Source organism: Canis aureus, chromosome 8 (assembly GCF_053574225.1).
Source record: "Canis aureus isolate CA01 chromosome 8, VMU_Caureus_v.1.0, whole genome shotgun sequence".
NCBI classification, from domain to species: Eukaryota; Metazoa; Chordata; class Mammalia; order Carnivora; family Canidae; genus Canis; species Canis aureus.
In genome coordinates, this window is record NC_135618.1 from 60225057 (window position 1) to 60243797 (window position 18741).

Consider the following 18741-nt stretch of genomic DNA (forward strand, 5'->3'; position numbering starts at 1 on the left):
AACCTGCTTCTCCCTCTGCCTGTGTCTCTGCCTCCCCCACTCTCTCTCTATCATTAATAAATAAATAAATCTTAAAAAAAAAAAAAACTAAAAACACCAAACACAACCAAACTGTTGAACTACGTGATGTCTAAGGCTCCTTCTGGAATGTGCAGAACATGAGGCTGGGTTGAAATGTCCTTAAGAGAAGTTATTCTGCTCTTGACAAGTTATAAGGCCCTAAGGATAGGTGCGGGGCTGGGGGTGACGTGAGGATTTGAAGCCCAAGAGCCAGTGTAGAGCACTATTCCCCACCTGCCTGTGTGGCTGAGCCGCTGGGGCTGATGAGCCAGAGAGATGTGGTCTGAATTTCTCACCTCCCTCTTACCCACAGAGAAACTTCCAGCAGGTCAGAGCTCTGTGAACTCATTTTTCCTTATCCATGAAACTGAAAAAAATCTTTGCAGGGCAATCAGGCCCTTACAGGCATTCATCTCAAGACATTCCTGGCAGCTGGGTGATTCCCCAGGGTGTGGCCTGTCCTACTCAGCTAAGGTCAAGGCAGGCCACATCCCAGGATCCAGAGACTCACAGCTGGCACCGACTCTCCATTCTTTTCCGAAAGCCGAGTATTAGGAGGGCTGAGGCTCAGACAGGAAAGAAAAGTAAGATAAAGGCATGTGTGTGTGTGTGTGTGCTGGGTGATCCCAAAAGGTCCAGGAGTCCTAAAAAAGTGGCAGAGCTGTGGCAAATCAGGCCCAGCCTGGTGGGTGGGTCTTAAAAGCTAGAGCTATCTAATCCTCACACTGGGTCCCATATGCGCCCCCTACAGGTGGGGCCAAGACCGCAGGTAGTCTGGTTCTGGTCACTCAGGGTCTGCACCAAGTGATGGCCATGAAGGTTCCAAGGCAAGAGGAGGACAGCACAGCTAGATACCGGGAGCCAGAGAGGTAGGACACAGGCTCTACGCCCGGATATGAGTGCAAGGTGTGTTCTCTGGCCCTCTGTGTTTGGTAGAAGGGATATCCCACAAAGTCGAAGGCTTTCTCACACCTCCCACACTGAGCTCCGTGGGTTTGTGCAGGAGACATAACTTGGAAATATATGTGCAGATGTTGTCTCCTGAGCATCGAATTATAAGATTCCGAGGAAACCTGGAACATGGAGGGCTTCCAGACAGAGCCCTATGGCTTTGCTGGCTGTATAGTTACCACTGCATGTCTCCCACTGGCCAGGGCACTGTCCATGCACACATTTTAAGGACAAGTCTCTTTTACCACATAAAGGTTTTTATTGAACTCAAATTCAAGGGCTCCAAAGCCTGAGGAAGACAAGGGAGGCTGGAGTTTGCACTGAGGCCCAAGCCCCACCCCAGGGCCCCACTCCCCACCCCACCTACCCTCACCCCTTCCTGACTCAACCAGGGTCTCAGTAGCTACCAATCTAAGCTACCCACTCTAATTAAGTAACCCTCCCCCCTCCCCCCACCCCAGCCTAGAGCTTTGCCAAGCCAGGCACCCACCAAGGGGCATGCTGCTGCTGAGGCCAGCTCTCCACTGACCTCTTTTCTGGATCTCTCCCAGAGCCTCCCACTGCCTGCTTGGCCTCTCTCCAACCCCTCTTCATAGCCCATTTCCCAGAAGTCTCCAGGGCACGTAACTTCCTCCACCCTGGCCCTCAACTCTTCCATCCTCCCCCAGGTTTTCCACTATTCCCTCTAAAGGTTTCTCAGCTCCCTGGCCCGTTTCTCCTGCCCATCACCTCCCCACCCCTGGCAGGGCCCCAGGTCAGCGCCGGCCGGCTGCGTGGGTCCGCTGGTGGCGGATGAGGTCGGAGCTCTGTGAGAAGGCTTTTCCACAGTCATCGCACTTGTAGGGCCGCTCCCCGCTGTGCACCCGGTGGTGCTGCAGCAGTGTGGAGGAGCGGCAGAAGCCCTTGCCGCACACGGCGCACCGGTAGGGCCGCTCGCCTGTGTGGGAGCGCTGGTGCTGAATCAGCGTGGAGGAGCGGTTGAAGGTCTTGCCGCAGTCGGGGCAGCTGTAGGTACGGCCTGGCAGGTGGGTGCGGGCATGGATGGCCAGCACAGAGCTCTGGCCAAAGCGCTTGCCGCACTCAGGGCACTTGAAGGGCTTCTCACGGGCGTGGCTGCGGGCATGGGGGATAAGTGCCGAGCGCTGTGAGAAGCTCTTGCCACAGATGCCACAGCTGAAGGGCCTCTGCCCGGTGTGCACCCTCTGGTGACTACGGAGGGAAGAGTTCTGGCTGTAGCACTTGCCGCACTCGGGGCAGCTGTAGGGCCGCTCGTGGCTGTGGGTGCGCTGGTGCCGCAGGAGGTAGGAGCTGTCACCGAAGGCCTTGCCACAGTGCGGGCACTTGTAGGGCTTCTGACCAGAGTGGGTACGCTGGTGGCGAAGCAGGTAAGAGCTGTCGGCGAAGGCCTTGCCACAACGGGGACACTTGTAGGGCCGCTCGCCCGTGTGGGTGCGCTGGTGTTTGATGAGGTCAGAGCTCTGGGAGAAGGCCTTGCTACAGACCTCACATTTATAGGGCTTCTCACCCGTATGGATGCGCTGGTGCTGGATCAGGGTGGAGCCCCGCCCGAAGCTCTTCCCACAGATGCCACAGATATTAGGCCGAGGGCCCTGCCCACCCCTGGCCCGGCCACCCCGCCGACCTGGACCCCGAAGGGCCCCTGTCAGGCCCAGGGGATTTTGGAGCATCTCAAACTGGGGTGTAGCCAGCAGGGTCCCTGTGGGCATCTCAAAAGGTGGCCCTAGGGGCAGACCCCCCGTGGGCTCCTCCCCAAACCCCTGGGTGAAGGAGTCCAAGGGGTGGACTCCCAAGGGGATGCTCAAAGGACTCTTTTCTTCAGGATTCAGAAGCATCTCTGCACCTTCCTCAAATTTGGAACTTTGAGCTTCAAATTCAGGGCTTTGGGTTTTGAACTCAGGATTCTGGGGCTCATATCCTGGGCTCTGGGATTCATACCCAGGACTCCGGGGTTCATACCCAGGGCTTTTGGGTTCATACCCAGGACTCTTGGGTTCATAACCAGGGCTCCTGGGTTCATAGCCAGGGCTTTGGGGCTCATACCTTGGACTTTGGGGTTCAAACTCAGGGCTCTGAGAATCTGAGTCAGGACTTCTGGGTGCAAATTCAGGGCTTGGGGGCACAAACCCAGGGCTTCGGGATTCAAACCCTGGGCTTTCCGGCTCAAACCTGGGGCTTTGGGATTCAAACCCAGGGCTCTGCGGCTCAAACCCAGGGCTCTGGGGATCCAGCCCAAAGGGTATCTCTTCGACCTCATAGTCCCCAGTGCCTTCTTGTTGAGACATTTCTTCTTCCTCATTCTCACTCATGTTGCCTGCAGGATCAGAGAGTTACAGAAAACCCAGATTGTGTGCGGTCTGGAAGGTCATTTAGTCCCACTAGTTGCCACAAGCCTCTCCCTCCTCCAACAGGGTCGCTGGCCCTAGAGCAGGTGCTGAAATTCCCACCTCCCCCTCCGCCGACCCGGGACGTCCAGTCCCCGCCCCCGCCTCCAAGTCCCAGGTGTCCAAGCCCCCCGGCTCCCTTCCCCTCCCACGGCCCACAGCCCCCCCTCCCGCCCCCAGGCACGCTCCTCGGAGAGGCGCTCCCTCCCTCACCTTTGAGGGACCCTTCGGGGCTCCCCAGTTCGTCAGGACTTTGCACATCCCCGGGCTCGAGGCCCCACGGCGACGCCTCCCGTTCCATCCCCGCCGGCTCCCAGTGCGGCGGTGGCGGTGATGGCGGACGATCCTGCGACCAGGCCTGAGTGCCCTGAGACCCGGGCCCTCGCCGCCCGCCTGCTCAGCGCCGCCCAGGGGACCCGGCTGCCCAGCCCGGGCCCCTGAGGCCGGACGTCTTGACCCTGGGCCTCTCCAGCCGGCTGGGCCCCTCCCCTACCCACGGCCCCGCCCCCACCCACAAGGTCTCGCCTTGCCCTGGGGCCCTCCAAGGTCCCGTGCGTCGTGGCCTCGGAGGTGAGGGTCTTCACGACTCGCCCTGCCGCCCCCGGAGGCCGCTCCCCGCCCGCGACCCCGCCGTCTGGCCCCCCAGCCCGGGCTGGTCTGCGGCTATCCGACCCCCTCCTCCCCCCGCACAGGAAGTGTCCGTCCGCGGCCAGTTTCCCCCGCTGGCTAGCGCCACGGCCTCTCTAGGAGCGGCTGGAGGTGGAAACTCGTTGGCATTAACCCTGGGCTGGATGGCCCCGGCGTTCAGGTGGGGGAGGACGGGGCGCCTTGGAGCAGGCAGAAAAGGCTGGGGTAGTTTGTGTGCTGTGTCCTAGGTCTCCATCCGTCCAGGAGCCTATCTATCCGTCACCCGGGCCCTGCGTCCGTCAGTGCCTGTGGCCAAGGGCGAGGCGACAATCGAGACCAAGGTCAGCGAGAAGGAGCGACGCTTCCCGGCGCCAGCGGGGGCGGTGTCTAGCTCCCCTCCCCTCCTGGGCCTGGGGGTCAGCTCCGGCCGTGCCTCGGGAACCCGGACCGACCCCCCGCCTTGAGCTCCTGAGCCAGGGATTCCCACCCTGCCACCCCGAACTCTACTCCTCCGCACCGGTGCGCCCACCCCCACTCCTCCTGTCCCCCTCCTCTCTCTGCTCCTCCTAATCTCCACCCTACCGACTCCTGGAGGGCTAGGATCGTTGCCAAGGAAACAGCTCCGCCTCCAGTTTCCAGAAGCACCGCCCCTAACTCCCTGGGAGTGCGGCGATTGGCCGGGGGAGCTCGTGCTCTCATCGTCCCGCCTCCTAGCGCTATTCACCAACTGATAGGCTTGAATGGTCGCCAGGGAACGCCAGGCACCTTTCTGATTGGCTGGAGGGGGACCACCTACCCCAGTGGTCAGAAGTGCCCGCCGAGAGCTGAGAGGGAGGCGCCTGGCGTCTCCCTTTCAGTCGTGGGGCTGGTGCTTTCAGAACTTTTCCCGCCCCCATTTACCTTTCATTACGTCTTATCTCTGAAGAAAGCCAAGGGATCTGGAGACAGACAACCTTCTCCCCAGGTCTTCCGCATACTTCCTTTCCCAGTACTTTCCTTTCTCCCACAGGTTCCTGGTGCTGAAGGGGCCAGTCGGCGGATGCTCCCGCAGAGGGGAGGGCTGCTTTCTTTTCTATTACCTGCCTATCCCTTCCACCTTCCCTGAGATGGGAGCCTTAGTCCCAGGTTCCTGGATTTTCTCACAAAGAGGCAGGGATCTTATGGGAGTTACTTCTAGGTGAGGGTGGTGGAGTTCAGGAGGAGAAGTAGAAAACCATCTGGCCTTTAAGGGAGCTAAGAACTCTCCAGCCCTGACTTGGACAGAAACTTGAGAAGGGAACCTGAGGAACACTGCCCTTGGTGGAGCTTTGAATCAAGCAAGGGAAGAGTGATACTGGAAAGAGAATTCTTGTGCCCCTACCCCCACCCCCTTTTAGGCCCTTGCTTCTGAAAGTATTTTGGTAGCGTTCTTGACAATTGATGAGCCAAATTCTCCCTGTGTGAGTGATGCAGGAGCCGTGGCTGTGTTATCTTGTTGCCTTCTCAGACAAATGAAGGGAAGAAACTGGTTTAGGAGGAAAGATGGCATCTTCCATTCTGCTGAAAAGAGAGGAGAACAAGAATTTGGAGAATTGCAAGTAGTAGAAGCCTAGGGAAAACAGGCTTATAAATAGAATCATAATTATCTTCCTACAAATAAAGCAGGAGTAGTTTTCTCCCCTGCAGAGGAAGAGCTTCCAGCTCCATGCTTGTCTCCCACCCCAAAGTCGGTCTATCCTACAACCATGTGTGAAGAACAGCTCACATAGTTCACTACTAGATGGCCCACAAGTGTGCAGACTATGAAAGGAGAGGACCCGGGGCATACTCCGGTCATTCCCAAACCACTCACACAAACGAGAAAAAAAAAAGTCTCCTTCATGAGACACTTTTATCTGACCTCCAACCTGTTTACCCACCAGAAAATCTACACAGGAGAGAAGCTGCTCTCTACAAAGGGGATGGCGAGGCCTCCAGCCACAGCTCCGACACTATTCCATGACCTGTACTCTCCATAGCCCCACATGTAGCAGACGTCAGGCCAAGGCTTCAAGCTGCTTTGGCACCCACACTGCCACATGGAAATTCAGTCTCACTAGTGCCTAGAGTAGAAGAGTAGCTGACTTCCAGGCAGCTTCCTCCAGCACCAGTCCTATCCATGCAATGGGCCTGAGAAGCAACTAGCCTCTCTCTGCCACTCACCCAGAGCAGTGGAGGCTCTAAGAAAGGGAATCCTCTGATGTGGGTTCCAGCTTGACCCAGTACCAACTAATTCAAGGCAGGAGTCCACTGACCTTATTCTACCAGTGTGTACTAGTGAGGAAAAGCTGTGTTTGTGTTCTGAGTTGGGTGGCCACTTTGTCCATGGCATCATTCCTGGTGTGCAGCTAAGGCTTATGGTCCAGCCAACTTGGCCAACACTTGAGCATAGGTCCTCAATGGGAGGGAGACTCCTGTGTGAACTGCTTTTACCCTACATGCAACAGACAGGCCCTCTAAGAGGATCTGTCAGATGCTACAAAGAGACCTCCGTATATTCAAGATATATAGGTACCCAGGAAGAGCTCAGCCATGGCACAGTCTCCTTTGAGAAGAACAAAGAAAATGGGAGTCTTTGTATATGGCTAGGTCATCCTTTGACCTCAAGCGTTTGCAAAACTAAGAGCAGCTAGAAAGTAACATTTTGTTCAGAGCATCATTACCATGTGTAAGATTCCATCCCTGGAGATTCTGATTCAATAGTCCAGAGACAAAGCCCAGGGAGCAGACTACATTTTAGTTACTGAATGGGATTCTGTGGCAGAAAGGCCTTACTTTGAAAAATAATTGCCTAGGGGCGCATGGGTGGCTGTCAGTTAGGCATCCACCTTCAGCTTGGTCATGATCCTGGTCTTGGGATGGAGCCCTGTGTCAGGATCCCTGCAGGGAGCCTGCTTCTCCCTCTGCCCCTTCCCTCTCCACTTGTCCTCTCCTTCTCTCTCTCTCACTCTGCTTTCTCAAATGAAATCTAGGAAGGAAGGAAGGAAAAAAATACGGTCTAGAGCAAGTTTTTGCTTCTTTGAGTCATAAACATCTTTTCACAAGCTCAGATCAACACTTGTCCTTATTTTATATGGCTTGGACACGTTGGGAATGAGTCATGTGGTCATGACCTTGACATTTCACTCTGGCCTTGTGGATGGGCCTCATTTTGTCTGGTTCAGACAAGTATTTCTCCTGATGTACCAAGAAAGCCCTAGGAAAACCCTCTTTCTGACTTAAAGTGCTTTAGGGTCTGAGCCTCAAAGAACTAGGGTAGCAGAGAGAAAAGGGAGCCCCATCTCTGGTAGCAGTATCCATCCATGCCAAGAAAGGAGTAACTGAGAAGAGAGTGAGGCTGAAGCTTAAGCATTTTGTGACACTCAAAAATCAGAAAATGGCAGAAAGCTGGGTCATGAGGGCAAGAAGCAGAGGAGCTGGGTCTGACTTTGGGGCCCTATGCAAGCCCTGCAAACTTCAAAGCACTCAGAGAAAGTAGTAATTATGGTACCTTTAATTGGCAAGCTGAGGGAAGGGTCCAGATCTGGCTTTGAATCTTGAGCTGACAACTGGTGTTGCAGGCTGAGCTTTCCCCAGGCTCTGCTCAGGGTGAGGCGAGGGAAGGGTTGTACACTGGCTTCTGTAGGGAATTAAAAGCTGGTACAAAAGTAGCCCCTGCTGCCAAGGTACCTCTTTTCACTCTACCTCCCCCTTGTGACAAGATGATACATAAACCAATCCTCCCAGTAAAGTTTAGGGTAAGCCAGGTCTTGGTGAAGTCAGATTTGAAAATTAAATTGATTTCAATTCAGTTGATTCAATTGATTCAGTTGATTATTTCACTCAACAGTGTCCTTTCCCAAAAGTTTCTACTTCTTTAGAAGTTTCTCTAGGTTGACAAATCTGGTTTCTTCTTAAGGTAGGCCAGACAAGACATGGGGCAGAGTTGGATGAAGAAGGCAGGTACACGCAGGCCAGCAGAAGACATAAGGCCCTGCTATTACTCCTTGAAGTGAAGGTGAAGGAGGCATCAACGGGTCTGCTCATGGCTAGCTGCTTCATTACCTGAACAAGGCTGGACTCTGACCACAGCAGAACTGGTAGATGAATAATGGAGTCACAAGTAACACAGCTTGGGAATACACTTGAGTAGTTCCCTTGGCTACTAACCCCAAATGTTCCTGGCCTTGTCCCTCTTTGTTCATGATGAGACACTTAAACAGAGAAGCAAGCTTTTCTTGTTTGCCCTGGAACTCTCACCTCAGGCTGGTTTCTCCCTTTCCTTGCTTTGCTATTTGGCTGTTTTGTCACTCATCTTGTGACTGGGCTTCACTGACACTGGGTTGCTCTGTCCCTAGGCTAGGTCACTGCCTGGGAGTCGTTGTAGGGAGGGAGCAGATGCCTCCAGAACCCTGGCTGAGACACTGGCAAGGAACTCAGGAGTGGTGTGACAAAGATGGCAGTAAACCAAGAACCCTGGAGTCTCCCTGTGTGTGACCTTGGACAGGTCATTTGACTTTCCCCAGTCTCAGAGTCCCCAAATGCAAAAAGATAGAAAGCTCTCTTCCAATTCAAAAATGTGATGAGGGCCTTCTGGCTGGGTAGAGGCTAGCTAAGGCCCAATGGTAAGGGTCTCCCAGGGAGGCCCAAGGACTGGAAGACTCAGAGCCTTCATCTTCAAAACCAAGAAGTGCCAGTCAGTGGAAATCCTACTGTGGCATGGCAAAGATACCTCTCAGTTTGGGGCCAAGTACAGTCCTGGCAGCCTCTTCCTGACTAGGCTGTCCTCTTCAAGCTACATGATTCCTTTTTTATTTTTTTAAAGGTTTATTTATTTATTCAGAGGGAGCAAGACAGAGGCAGAGACAGGCAGAGGGAGAAGCAGGCTCCGTGCAGGAAGCCTGACATGGGACTCAATCCTGGGTCTCCAGGATCACACCCTGGGCTGCAGGCAGCACTAAACCGCTGCGCTACAGGGGCTGCCCAAGCTACATGATTCCTTCCTCAGACAGTTATGAGGGCAAAATGAGTTAATGAACAAGACATTACTTTGTAAACCAGAAAACGTGACACAAGTAAACATCTGAAATAAAGCCTGCTTTTACTTCTTTCCTGCCACCCTTTCATATAGGTGCTGTCTACCTGAATCCCTGGTTCAGGAAAACATGACTGCTATACACCAGTTTGCAAACTTGAACAGCTACAGGAGCCCAATGGGGCATGAAAACAAGGGGAAAGTGCCAGATGGAGGGAGTCTGCTATACCAGGGACATGGACAAGTGATGACGATGGCCAGCTGACACTCGTCAGAAGCCAGGAAGGGGTGGTGAGCATGATGAACAGCTGCCCTGCAGCTCCTGCCAACTGTGGTTCTGTAGGAACTCAGGTCGAGTTACCAAATCTTTGAATTTTTCAAAAGAGGCCAGAAACCTGGATTTTTGTGTAAAATATCCTTTTAAGTCTTAACCATAATTTGTAACATTTTTAAAATGCTGGTTGGGCCAAAAATAATTTGTAAACAGTTATTACAAGCCAGATCCAGTACATGGCCATCAGTTTTTAACTCCTGCAGTGAAGACAATGGATACAACAAAGTTCCCTATCTCAATTCTCTTAACACGTCTCTTAACAGCCTTCTCTTCCCCACAGTGGAGGTCTTATCTAGGAGCTTACCTCAGCCCTAATGGAGCAGAGGGGGCTTCTAGAGTCTGGACAGTAGGGAGCAAGGTGTCAGCAGATCAGGCTTGTGAAGGCCTAAGATAAGATGGTCCTCATCCCCCAGGTCCACCTCTTGCCTGGAATTCTGCGACCTCCCTGGAGCTGCCACAGAGGTTCAGGCCCCAGAGGCCACCCTGGGCCTCAGGCGAGGTTTAGATCTTCACCCTTTGCCTTGACATCTCTGAGACCATCACCCACACTCCTGGAATATTTCTGGGTAGTGCTGGAAACCCACAGGTGGGTCCAGGTCCTCTTGGCCAGGGGCCAGAGGCACAGGCAGCCCACTGGCACCCTGGCCCCTGTGCCCCCCGGCACCAGGCCGATGGACCCACTGGTGCTTGGCCATGGCTGATTTCTGGCCAAAGCACCTGCCACACTGAGGACATGGGTAGGGGCGTTCACCGCTGTGGGTACGACGATGGGCTGCCATTTCAGAGCTCTGCCGGAAACAGCGCCCACAGTCTGGGCACGGGTAGGGTTTCTCGCCCGTATGGGTGCGTACATGGCGCCGAAGGTCTGACGCATGGGCAAAGGCACGACCACAGTCCAGGCAGGGGAAGGGAGTCTCGCCACTGTGGACGCGCTGGTGCTGGTAGAGGGCAGAGCTCTGGCTAAAGCAGCGGCCACAGTCAGCACAGCAGTAGGGCTTCTCGCCCGTGTGAACCCGCAGGTGAGTAGTGAGGGCAGAGCGCTGGGTGAAGGCCCGGCCACAGTCCAGGCAGCGGTGGGGCCGGTCCCCACGGTGGATGGCTCGGTGCTTGCTCAGAGAGGAGGCCTGGCTGAAGCCCTTGCCACAGTCAGGGCAACAGAAGGGCTTCTCTCCCGTGTGGGTGTACAGGTGCTCCACCAGGGTGGAGCGCCAAGCAAAACTCTTCCCGCACATGTAGCAACCATGACGCTGGTCTGCTCTTGGGACAGGGGGATGGGCACAGAGTGGAGGGCGACCACGGCGAGTTGCCTTGGACGGCTGCTCCAAGCTATAAGGGAGCCCGGCAGAAGGGAGTGACAGAACTGTCAGCCCAGAAGGCCGAGCTTCCACAGAAGGGCTCTTCTCCAGGGCCTCGGTCCCCTCTCTTTGTCTTTTCTCTTCCTTGTTTCTGGAATCTGCTGGGAGGTAAGGGTAGAGCTCAGGCCCTGGCTTATCCTGGTCTTTAAGGCCAAACCCCAAGCGGTGACAGAGAAGCCTTTTAAATACAGCCACCTTCTGGACCCACTGCTGCCTCTGGGACTTAGCTTGGTGCAGGCAAGGAAGCTCCGAGTGACACTTTTTACCGAGCTACAGAAAACAGAAAAGACGCAGAGACAAAGAAGGAAAGGAGAAAGGAAGGAACAGAGCGCTGTACATTCTACCTTGGAGCTGAGGAATTGGAACAGGGTTGGAAGGAGGGCGGAGGGGGGGGCATTTTTGCTGGATCACCTAGGATGAGTGATGTCTAAGGGCTCTCGAGGCAGCAGGAACAGTACAAGAAAGGCAGGAAGGAGGTCGGCATTGACAAGTTCACACGGAGGGAGAAAGGAGATGGCACCAAAAATATAACAAAAAGAAAAGAAACTAAAACACAAGAGGTGGCAGAAAAGCTAGAGTGTAGGACAACAGCAGGAGGGATGATGTGCAGCTCAATAGAGCTTAGAGACCAACAAGATGGGAGGGGCACAGACTGGCTGGAGAGGCAGGTACGCAGGGCCCCGCACCCCCGCCGCGCCTGGGCCACTCCCAGTCCCCTTCTAGGTGGCTGCGAGGCAGGCGCCGGCAAGGTAACAGGCGCAGGGAAGCCGGTGGCAGAGGGCAGCTGGAGGGTCGGGCCCAGAGGAGGTCCCAGGAGACGCAGTACCCAATACTTCACCTGCGTCTGTTTCTGTCACACACTCTCCCACCTCCGGATCCCGGGCATCCGGGCCCCACAGGTCGGCCTCTTCCTCCACCCAGGAGATGAGAGCGGGCTTGGCGCCTCGGAACCCTGGGGGAGGAGAACGTAAAGCCCACGCTGCCGGGAGGCCGCCCCCCGCGGTGCGGGCTTCCCAGACCTAGGGCCTCCCCACTGCCCTGCCGGCCGGGAGGCTGGGCGGGCGGGCGGGCGGGGCGGGGAGGTGGCCAGGCGAGCAGGCGGGGCCTCACCGAGCGCGCCCAGGTGGCCGTAGGTCTCCCGCATCACGTCCCGGTACAGGGCCCTCTGCGCGGGCCGCAGGCAGCCCCACTCCTCCGGGGAGAAGTACACGGCCACGTCCGCGAAGCTCACGGCGCCCGGCCTCCTCCGCTCACGCCCGGGCCCGTCCGGTTCCCACGCGGGGAGCCGGACCGGAGGCGGCGCCATGGCCAGGGCCGGGCTAGGGCCCGCGGGGCCTCCCACGCCGGAGGACTGCCCCGGGCCGGGGCGCGGTGCGGCGGGCTGCGAGGCAGCAGCAGGCCCCTCGAAGGCCCACCAGGGTGCCCAGGGACGCGGGGCCGCAAGCGGAGGGGATACAGAGCCTCAGAGAGAAATGGCGGCAAGGCGACGCGCGAACGTTGCTCCGACGCAACCGTGCCCAGATGGCGCCTCCCCCGGGGTCTCCAGGTGGCTTTGTCCGCGAGCCCTCAGCCAAAATGGCCGCGGCGGCTACAAGTGCGGGAGGGCGGCCCGCTCCACCTGGCCCCCAGGGAGGCGCGGGCCACCACGGCCCCGGGCGGGACGCGCGCGGCGGGAGGTGCGGGCTGACCTGGCCGCTCTGCCTCTGTGAATTCTACGCTACTTTTCTCGCCCAGCCATTCCCTCGTGGGTTCCTGGGTTTCGGCCTGTCACTGTGTGACAACAGCCTTTTTCCAATGTTGAGAGGAGAAAAATGTGGGTAAAAGAGAACTTTCTCTACTGGAAACTTCTTCGAGCCTGAAGTTCTGGGAGCTTCTATTTCAGGAGATCATACAGGCGGCGGGGGCGGGGAGGGGGGATAAGGTAAGGTCTGTAAAAGGTCAGAAGGACTCACTTTCTGCTAGGTTACTCCCTCCGCACCTACCCTGCAGGAGGCCTCTAGAACATCTATTTACTTCTAGCTCAAGCCTGGCTCCTAAGCTCCTGATCACAGAGCCACCTGCCCTCTTGCTCCTGCGAATGTCCCACTAGCACCTCCCACTAGGCAAGGCTCCAACTGAACTCCTCCCTTTATTCCCCCAGCCTGCTCCCCCTGGGATCTTTACATGCAAATGACACCAACTCTCCCTATCATTTCTTTTTTTTTTTTTAATTTTTATTTATTTATGATAGTCACAGAGAGAGAGAGAGAGAGCAGAGACACAGGCAGAGGGAGAAGCAGGCTCCATGCACCGGGAGCCCGACGTGGGATTCGATCCCCGGTCTCCAGGATCGTGCCCTGGGCCAAAGGCAAGCGCCTAACCGCTGCACCACCCAGGGATCCCTCCCTATCATTTCTATCTCCAACCTCCCTCTCTCACTCCACACGTTTATTGAGGGCTTACTCTGCAGCCCCACATGACTTCATAAATACCCTACCCTAAGAACACTTGATAATTTTTTTTTTTGTCCAGCTAAATCACTGCATTTCACACACATCATGGAAATGCACCTCCTTTCACCAGATCGGATCTAGTCTGGAGCTTCTCTTGACTTCCACTTTCCAGAGGTCTCCCTGAGACTTCTGTCTAAAACTTTACACCTAGTGGATACCTCTCCCCACACCGGAAGAGCTGGGCAAGTAGAAGTGATCAAAGCAGAAAGGGGAAAAGGAAGAGAAAAAGCCCAGAAAAGATAAGGATAAGGATGCAGATTTGCTCGGGGACTTGACTGAGCCCTAACTACTCCTAACCCCAGGCCCTTGAAGGACAAATTTTTTTAGTAAGAGTTTTGTCATGTCGCTGCCCACTCCTCACAGTGATAGCTCTCACACAGGCCCAGAAGAGCTCTGGGTAGTGCTAGAAACTCACAGAGGGGTCTAGACGCTCCTGAGGAGAACCCAGGGCAGAGTTCACAACCAGGTGTCAGCCCTTGAGGTCCACAACACAGGCTGCACTGGGGTCTACTGGTGGGTCTTTGGCAGAAGCACCTCCCACACGGGGGACAGGAATAAGAGGGCTTGCCTCTGTGTCAGCAGGTAGCATGAGAGGTATTAGCTGTGGCAGAAACAGGTGCCACACTAGCTGTAGACAAAGGGTCCCTCTCCAGAGTGCACTGAGTCAGGTGAAAGGTCATGGCAAAGTGTGGCTGCATTCAGGGCAGGGTGCTGTGTGAGTACCAGGCACTGAAGCTTGGTATAGACTTGGGGCTTGGGAAGCGCTGTCTATGTAGGGAGGCTTGACCACAGGCTCAGAGACCAAGCTAGTGTCTCTGATTCCAGGGGCTCAGGACAACTCCCCTCAGTAGACTCCTTCTGCTGGCTCCTTCCAAATGTATCATTTTTCTGAGTGGCTGTTTTGAAACATAGCAGATTCAAAACTTAATTTTTGCCCGGTTCAGTCAAACTCTACTCATGTTCAGGTGACAGAATCAACTCTCACAACCGCAGATGGGTACCTAGCCCCTTGGAAGCACCCATCGAGATCATGTTGACCAATTGAGGTGGTCGGTCACGAGTCAGGGACATTCCCACTTCAGGACCAACCCAAAGAGATCCCCTCAACAGCTGTTTTAAGACACAGGCACCTAGAGACAGAACGTGAACTGCTGCCATCCTAAACTTTAATTCACATGCTGCCACTGACCTAGAATTTGACTTGTACAGTGTGACCTGACCACTGGATGCCTCAATTAAGTGAGAAAGAGAAGGTCAAGATCCTAGTCCCCAGCGGCTATCATAAATTCAGGTCAGCAAAAAGTGGTAAGTAACACATAGATGGGGTTTCCTGTTCAACAAAACATATTCCCTTCTAGCTGGACCTCGAATAGTACCCCCACTTCTCATCTTTCTCTCAGTCATCTTCCTGGGGACCCTGAGCATCTACACCTCACAGCTAGGGCACCTGCTCCACCCAGGAGATGAGGGCTGATTTGGGGTCTGGGAATCCGGGAGAAGAACCCTAAGCACTCAGCACTTAGGGAAGAACCCTAAACACTTCATTCATTCATTTGATGAAAATATATTGGCCATTATTTGTGTGGCAGGCATTGTTCTAGATGTTCTAGGTGTTGGAGACATTGGTTAACCAAAATAAGGTTCCTGCTCTAAGTTTACAGTAAGCTCTAAATTTACACTGAGAGGGATGCCTGGGTGGCTCAGTGGTTGAGCCGCTGTCTTTAACTCGAGGCCTGATCCTGGAGTCCTGAGATGGGAGTCCCGCATCGGCCTCCCTGCATGGAGCCTGCTTCTCCCTCTGCCTGCGTCTCTGCCTCTCTCTCTCTCTCTCTCTGTGACTCTCATGAATGAATATATATATATATATATTTTTTTTTTTCTTTCTTTTATATCTATGAGCACTAGGAGCACAGGTGCGGAGACCTTAAGGCAGTTATAGAGATAGACAGGGAGCTGCAGCTGAGACTTCCTGCATGGGGCAGAAGAGTTCCAGGGGGAATTTATTAAAAACGGCATTTGAAAAGGGCATTGAAAGATGTTAGATTAGCTCATTAAGTTAGATGTCCAAAAAACAGATTCCTTGTAGCTGGAACCGATGGGATCATTTGTAGAGAGAGATTGCGTTTGAATTGGAGGTTAGCAGGCCACGGGCCTTGACGCCGTAGTACACAGATTCTGAACGTTTTGCAGAAAGTCCTGGGAAGGCACTGGAGAGTAGTCCGGCCTGGGCGAAGAGGCTTAGTTATAAATTTGTTAGGCCGATTTGGTGGGGAAGTCATCCTAGGGCTGAAGGGGGGCTAGGGCTGAAGTGGGGGCGAGTCTGGCACTCAGACCTGCACATCCCACCCGCCCCCTTCCCTTTTCAGAGACTCAGGCCGGCCGACCTCACCGAGCGCAGCCAGGTGGCTATAGGTCTCCCGGATCACGTCCCGGCACACCGGCCTCGGCGGGGGCCGGAGACACCCCCATTCCTCAGGGAAGAAATACGCGGCTACCTCCGCGAAATTCTCGGCCCTCGGTCTTATCACCTTTCTTCTTCTGGTCCGGCCTCTACAAGCCCCTCAGCAGGGAGCCGGGAACAGGGCCAGGTACCCAGTGGCCCCCCACCCCCGCACCAGGGAAGAGACGACCCAGGATTCCGCGTCCAGGAAGCTGGTTCTTCCGGGCCTCGGCGGCCGGAAGTAGCCTCGGGTGGGGCCGCGCTAGGACGGCTAGGTCGGTTACGCAAACTCGGTGGTTCCACGACCGAGAAAATGAAGGCGCCCTCAAAAAAGATGGTGGCATTCCAGCATCTTTCAATTTTAGGGAGAAGCATTTAACAGCGTCATTATGGGTCTGGTATTGATGACTTGGTTTATTTCGCCCTCGAGCCGTCTTCTGCTTTCCGCAAGCTGCTTAGGAACGCCTCTTGCCCATAGTTAAGATGGCCCCACCCGCTTCGACGTCCGTGCTCAGGTCCGGCGGGAGGAAAGGGGTGGAGGCTCGGGTGCGTGAGCGCTGCCGGCAATTCGGTCCGACTGGGGCGGTGGGAGGGGTCGGGGGTCAGGACTCGACGGCCCCCTCCCATTCCCCTTCGGCCGCCCACTCGGTGATCTTAAAAGAAAATTTATTTTTGGCAAGCTAGTTCATTTCTCAATTTTTTTTTTCATTTACAAGGTACAGAATAGGGACGCCTGGGTGGCTCGGGGCGTGATCTTGGGGTCCCCGGATGGAGTCCCACATCCGGCTCCCTGCATGGAGCCTGCTTCTCCCTCTGCCTGGGTCTCTGCCTCTCTTTCTGTGCCTCTCATGAATAAATAAATAAAACCTTAAAAAAAAAAGTACAGAATAATACTGTGTGACATCTCCTCCCACCCTATCCTTCGATAATCAGTTTCTTAAACATGCAGCTGGATAGAGCCTGTACTGTACTATTTCCATACATATGCTAGCTCTTTAACCGAGGACACTAGGCCGAATGCCTCTGAATGCCTTAGAGTTCAGCTGTTTGACAGAAAAGGAAACAAATCTGGTCGTCACCACGGTCAAGCAGCCAATGGGATAACAGGAGTAACTGACTCCTAAATTCGAGCCTTTTCCACCATTTCGCGCTGCCTCCTCCAGGCTTGTTACAGGAAAAGCAACAAAGACTTTGAATGTACTGACCCCTGCTGACCTTGTGAAAATGAACTCCATTCTCCATTTAAATGATACTTTTATAAAAAGTAGATGGGGAGCAACCCGGAGGGCTCAGCGGTTTAGCGCCGCCTTCAGTCCAGGGCGTGATCCTGGAGACCTGGGATAGAGTCCCATGTCGGGCTCCCTGCATGGAGCCTGCTTCTCCCTCTGCCTGTGTCTCTGCCTCTCTCTCTCTCCCCCCCGCCCTTTGTCTCTCATGAATAAATAAATAAAACCTTAAAAAAAAAAAAAGTATATGGGTTGATGGGTTAGTGAATAACCTGGCTCGTTTGTATTAACACAGCGTTTAAAGGTGCCTGGGACTTCCCAAGTCCAAGCTCCTCTAAGAGAACAATGGCGGACTGTGCAAGGGCTGTAGTTGGTTCTGTCTGAGTAAACTATGAATCATGTTAGTTTACCTTACTTGATCACTTACTACATGCCAGACTGTCTTAAGTACTTCTGCCTGTTAACTCACTGAACCCTTACAATCTCTCAGAGGTAAATCCCCTTTTGGATTAGGAAGCTTAGGCACAGGGAGAGGGTGACCTATCCCCAGGCCACCCAGCTGTTAAGTGGTGAAGCCAGAATTCAAACCTAGGCAGTCTAATACCAGAACCCATGCTGTAATGCTTCAAATAACTGCAGGTAAAATCTCAGCAACCACAGAGTGAGGTGGATTTTAAGCCAGGTTACCAAAATGCAGTTGTAATGTGAGCTAGTGCATGGAGCAACAACCCGTGAGGTTGGAAGAGCTGCTTCTGGTCGTATATACAATTCCATGCTGTCATACAAAAGGGAAGAGAAAAAAAAGTTAAATGATGGGCTATCATAAGTATTGAAAGTAAGTAAAAGGGTTGTATTTAAGGGTTGTGTCATGGCAAAAAAAAGTATCATTTGAGTGTTTAGGAGGTAGGTGAAATTGCCCTGGAGGAAGGGTGATGGGCTTCACAAGAGGTACCCTGTTGCAGCTCTCATTAGTGGGATCCTCATTCGGGCCCTTGCTGATTTAGGCCTGGGTTGCCTGGCTGCCCTCTGGACCTCTGGCCTTTTTGCCTTTCCCATCCATTGACACTGCCACCTGGTGTAGTAAAAAAAAAAAGCAAGAGCATCCACTGAGAAATTCAGAGATTTAGGTTCCAGGGCTACCGCTGCCACTAATTCAACTGTGTGATCGTAAGTAAGGTCCTTCCCCTCCCTGGGCCTCAGCCTTTCTCAGAACATATTCTGTGGAACAGTATTTACACGAAAGCTTGGGGAAAGAACAGTTTTCCCCATGTCCCCCAGGGGGAAAAATCTCCTCAGCAAAGAAACATATTCCACTCACAGCTTACTAAACCCTGCTTAAACCTTTGAACCAGACAGCTTGCAAAAGTTCCCTTCCACCTCTGAAATGCTGCAGTCCATGCTGTCGTCACCCCCAACCCTGGGCCACCCCAGGAACTGGCCCCTCTATCCTCCTCCTCCCTCAGCCAAAAATCTTATCATCATTCCTATCTCCTCTGATGCCCTCAGCCCCTACACCCAGCCCACAGACCGGTCCTGTCCTTTCAACTCCCAGTGTTTACTTTCCGCCCTCTGCCAGCCTCCATCTCCATTCTGCTTGCCCCTCTGCAGTCCATTTGCAGAGCAGTCAGAGTGGGTTTGCAAATCAGATCACCTTGCCACTCTGCTTGAAACTTCCCCGTGGTTTAGAGGAGGTTCCTAGAGTAGTCAAATTCATAGAGCAAATGGAATGGTGGGTGCCCGGGGCTGGAGAAAGGAGGAGTGGGAACTTGGTGTGTAATGGGGACAGGCTTTCAGCTGGGGAAGATGAAAAAGTTCTAGAAAG

The 18741-nt window shown here is 54.2% G+C and overlaps 2 protein-coding genes and 2 long non-coding RNA genes across 8 annotated transcripts; 1 reads left to right on the forward strand and 3 right to left on the reverse strand.

The window, feature by feature from the left end:
* Positions 1 to 1250: 1250 nt before the first annotated feature.
* Positions 1251 to 5398, reverse strand: ZNF768 (zinc finger protein 768). 2 transcript variants are annotated; one of them, XM_077907318.1, is made up of 3 exons: positions 4623 to 5398; positions 3627 to 4346; positions 1251 to 3343 (listed from the first exon to the last, which is right to left on the reverse strand). In XM_077907318.1, exons 2-3 carry the CDS (start codon positions 3712 to 3714, stop codon positions 1767 to 1769), a joined length of 1665 nt encoding a protein of 554 aa, XP_077763444.1. In that variant the 5' UTR covers positions 3715 to 4346; positions 4623 to 5398; the 3' UTR covers positions 1251 to 1766. The 2 variants fall into 2 exon arrangements, with proteins under 2 accessions (XP_077763444.1, XP_077763443.1); XM_077907317.1 differs by lacking the exon at positions 4623 to 5398 and having other exon boundaries at positions 3627 to 4565.
* LOC144319354 (uncharacterized) lies at positions 4675 to 9572 on the forward strand. The gene is made up of 2 exons (XR_013385198.1): positions 4675 to 5004; positions 9169 to 9572. It is a non-coding gene; the product is annotated as an uncharacterized LOC144319354 (long non-coding RNA).
* LOC144319351 (zinc finger protein 764-like) lies at positions 5439 to 12322 on the reverse strand. 4 transcript variants are annotated; one of them, XR_013385197.1, is made up of 4 exons: positions 11872 to 12322; positions 11600 to 11713; positions 9711 to 10859; positions 5439 to 5576 (listed from the first exon to the last, which is right to left on the reverse strand). XR_013385197.1 is itself a non-coding variant. In XM_077907325.1 (3 exons), exons 1-3 carry the CDS (start codon positions 12065 to 12067, stop codon positions 9946 to 9948), a joined length of 1224 nt encoding a protein of 407 aa, XP_077763451.1. In that variant the 5' UTR covers positions 12068 to 12322; the 3' UTR covers positions 9120 to 9945. The 4 variants fall into 4 exon arrangements, 1 of the variants encoding a protein (XP_077763451.1); XR_013385195.1 differs by having other exon boundaries at positions 5440 to 5579; XR_013385196.1 differs by lacking the exon at positions 5439 to 5576 and adding an exon at positions 7548 to 7677.
* A 2885-nt stretch (positions 12323 to 15207) lies between these two features.
* LOC144319355 (uncharacterized) lies at positions 15208 to 17117 on the reverse strand. Its single transcript, XR_013385199.1, has 2 exons — positions 15643 to 17117; positions 15208 to 15477 (listed from the first exon to the last, which is right to left on the reverse strand). It is a non-coding gene; the product is annotated as an uncharacterized LOC144319355 (long non-coding RNA).
* Positions 17118 to 18741: the final 1624 nt, after the last annotated feature.

Bases quoted from the DNA above. Each gene is read 5' to 3' on its own strand.
- LOC144319351 (XM_077907325.1), bottom strand. From the start codon at position 12,067: ATGGCGCCGCCTCCGGTCCGGCTCCCCGCGTGGGAACCGGACGGGCCC. The intron at 11,714-11,871 runs GTGAGGCCCCGC...CTCCTCCCCCAG, and splicing joins CGGCCACCTGGGCGCGCTCG to GGTTCCGAGGCGCCAAGCCC. The intron at 10,860-11,599 runs GTGAAGTATTGG...ACCTCCCAGCAG, and splicing joins TGTGACAGAAACAGACGCAG to ATTCCAGAAACAAGGAAGAG.
- ZNF768 (XM_077907318.1), bottom strand. From the start codon at position 3,714: ATGGAACGGGAGGCGTCGCCGTGGGGCCTCGAGCCCGGGGATGTGCAA. The intron at 3,344-3,626 runs GTGAGGGAGGGA...CTGATCCTGCAG, and splicing joins CCCCGAAGGGTCCCTCAAAG to GCAACATGAGTGAGAATGAG.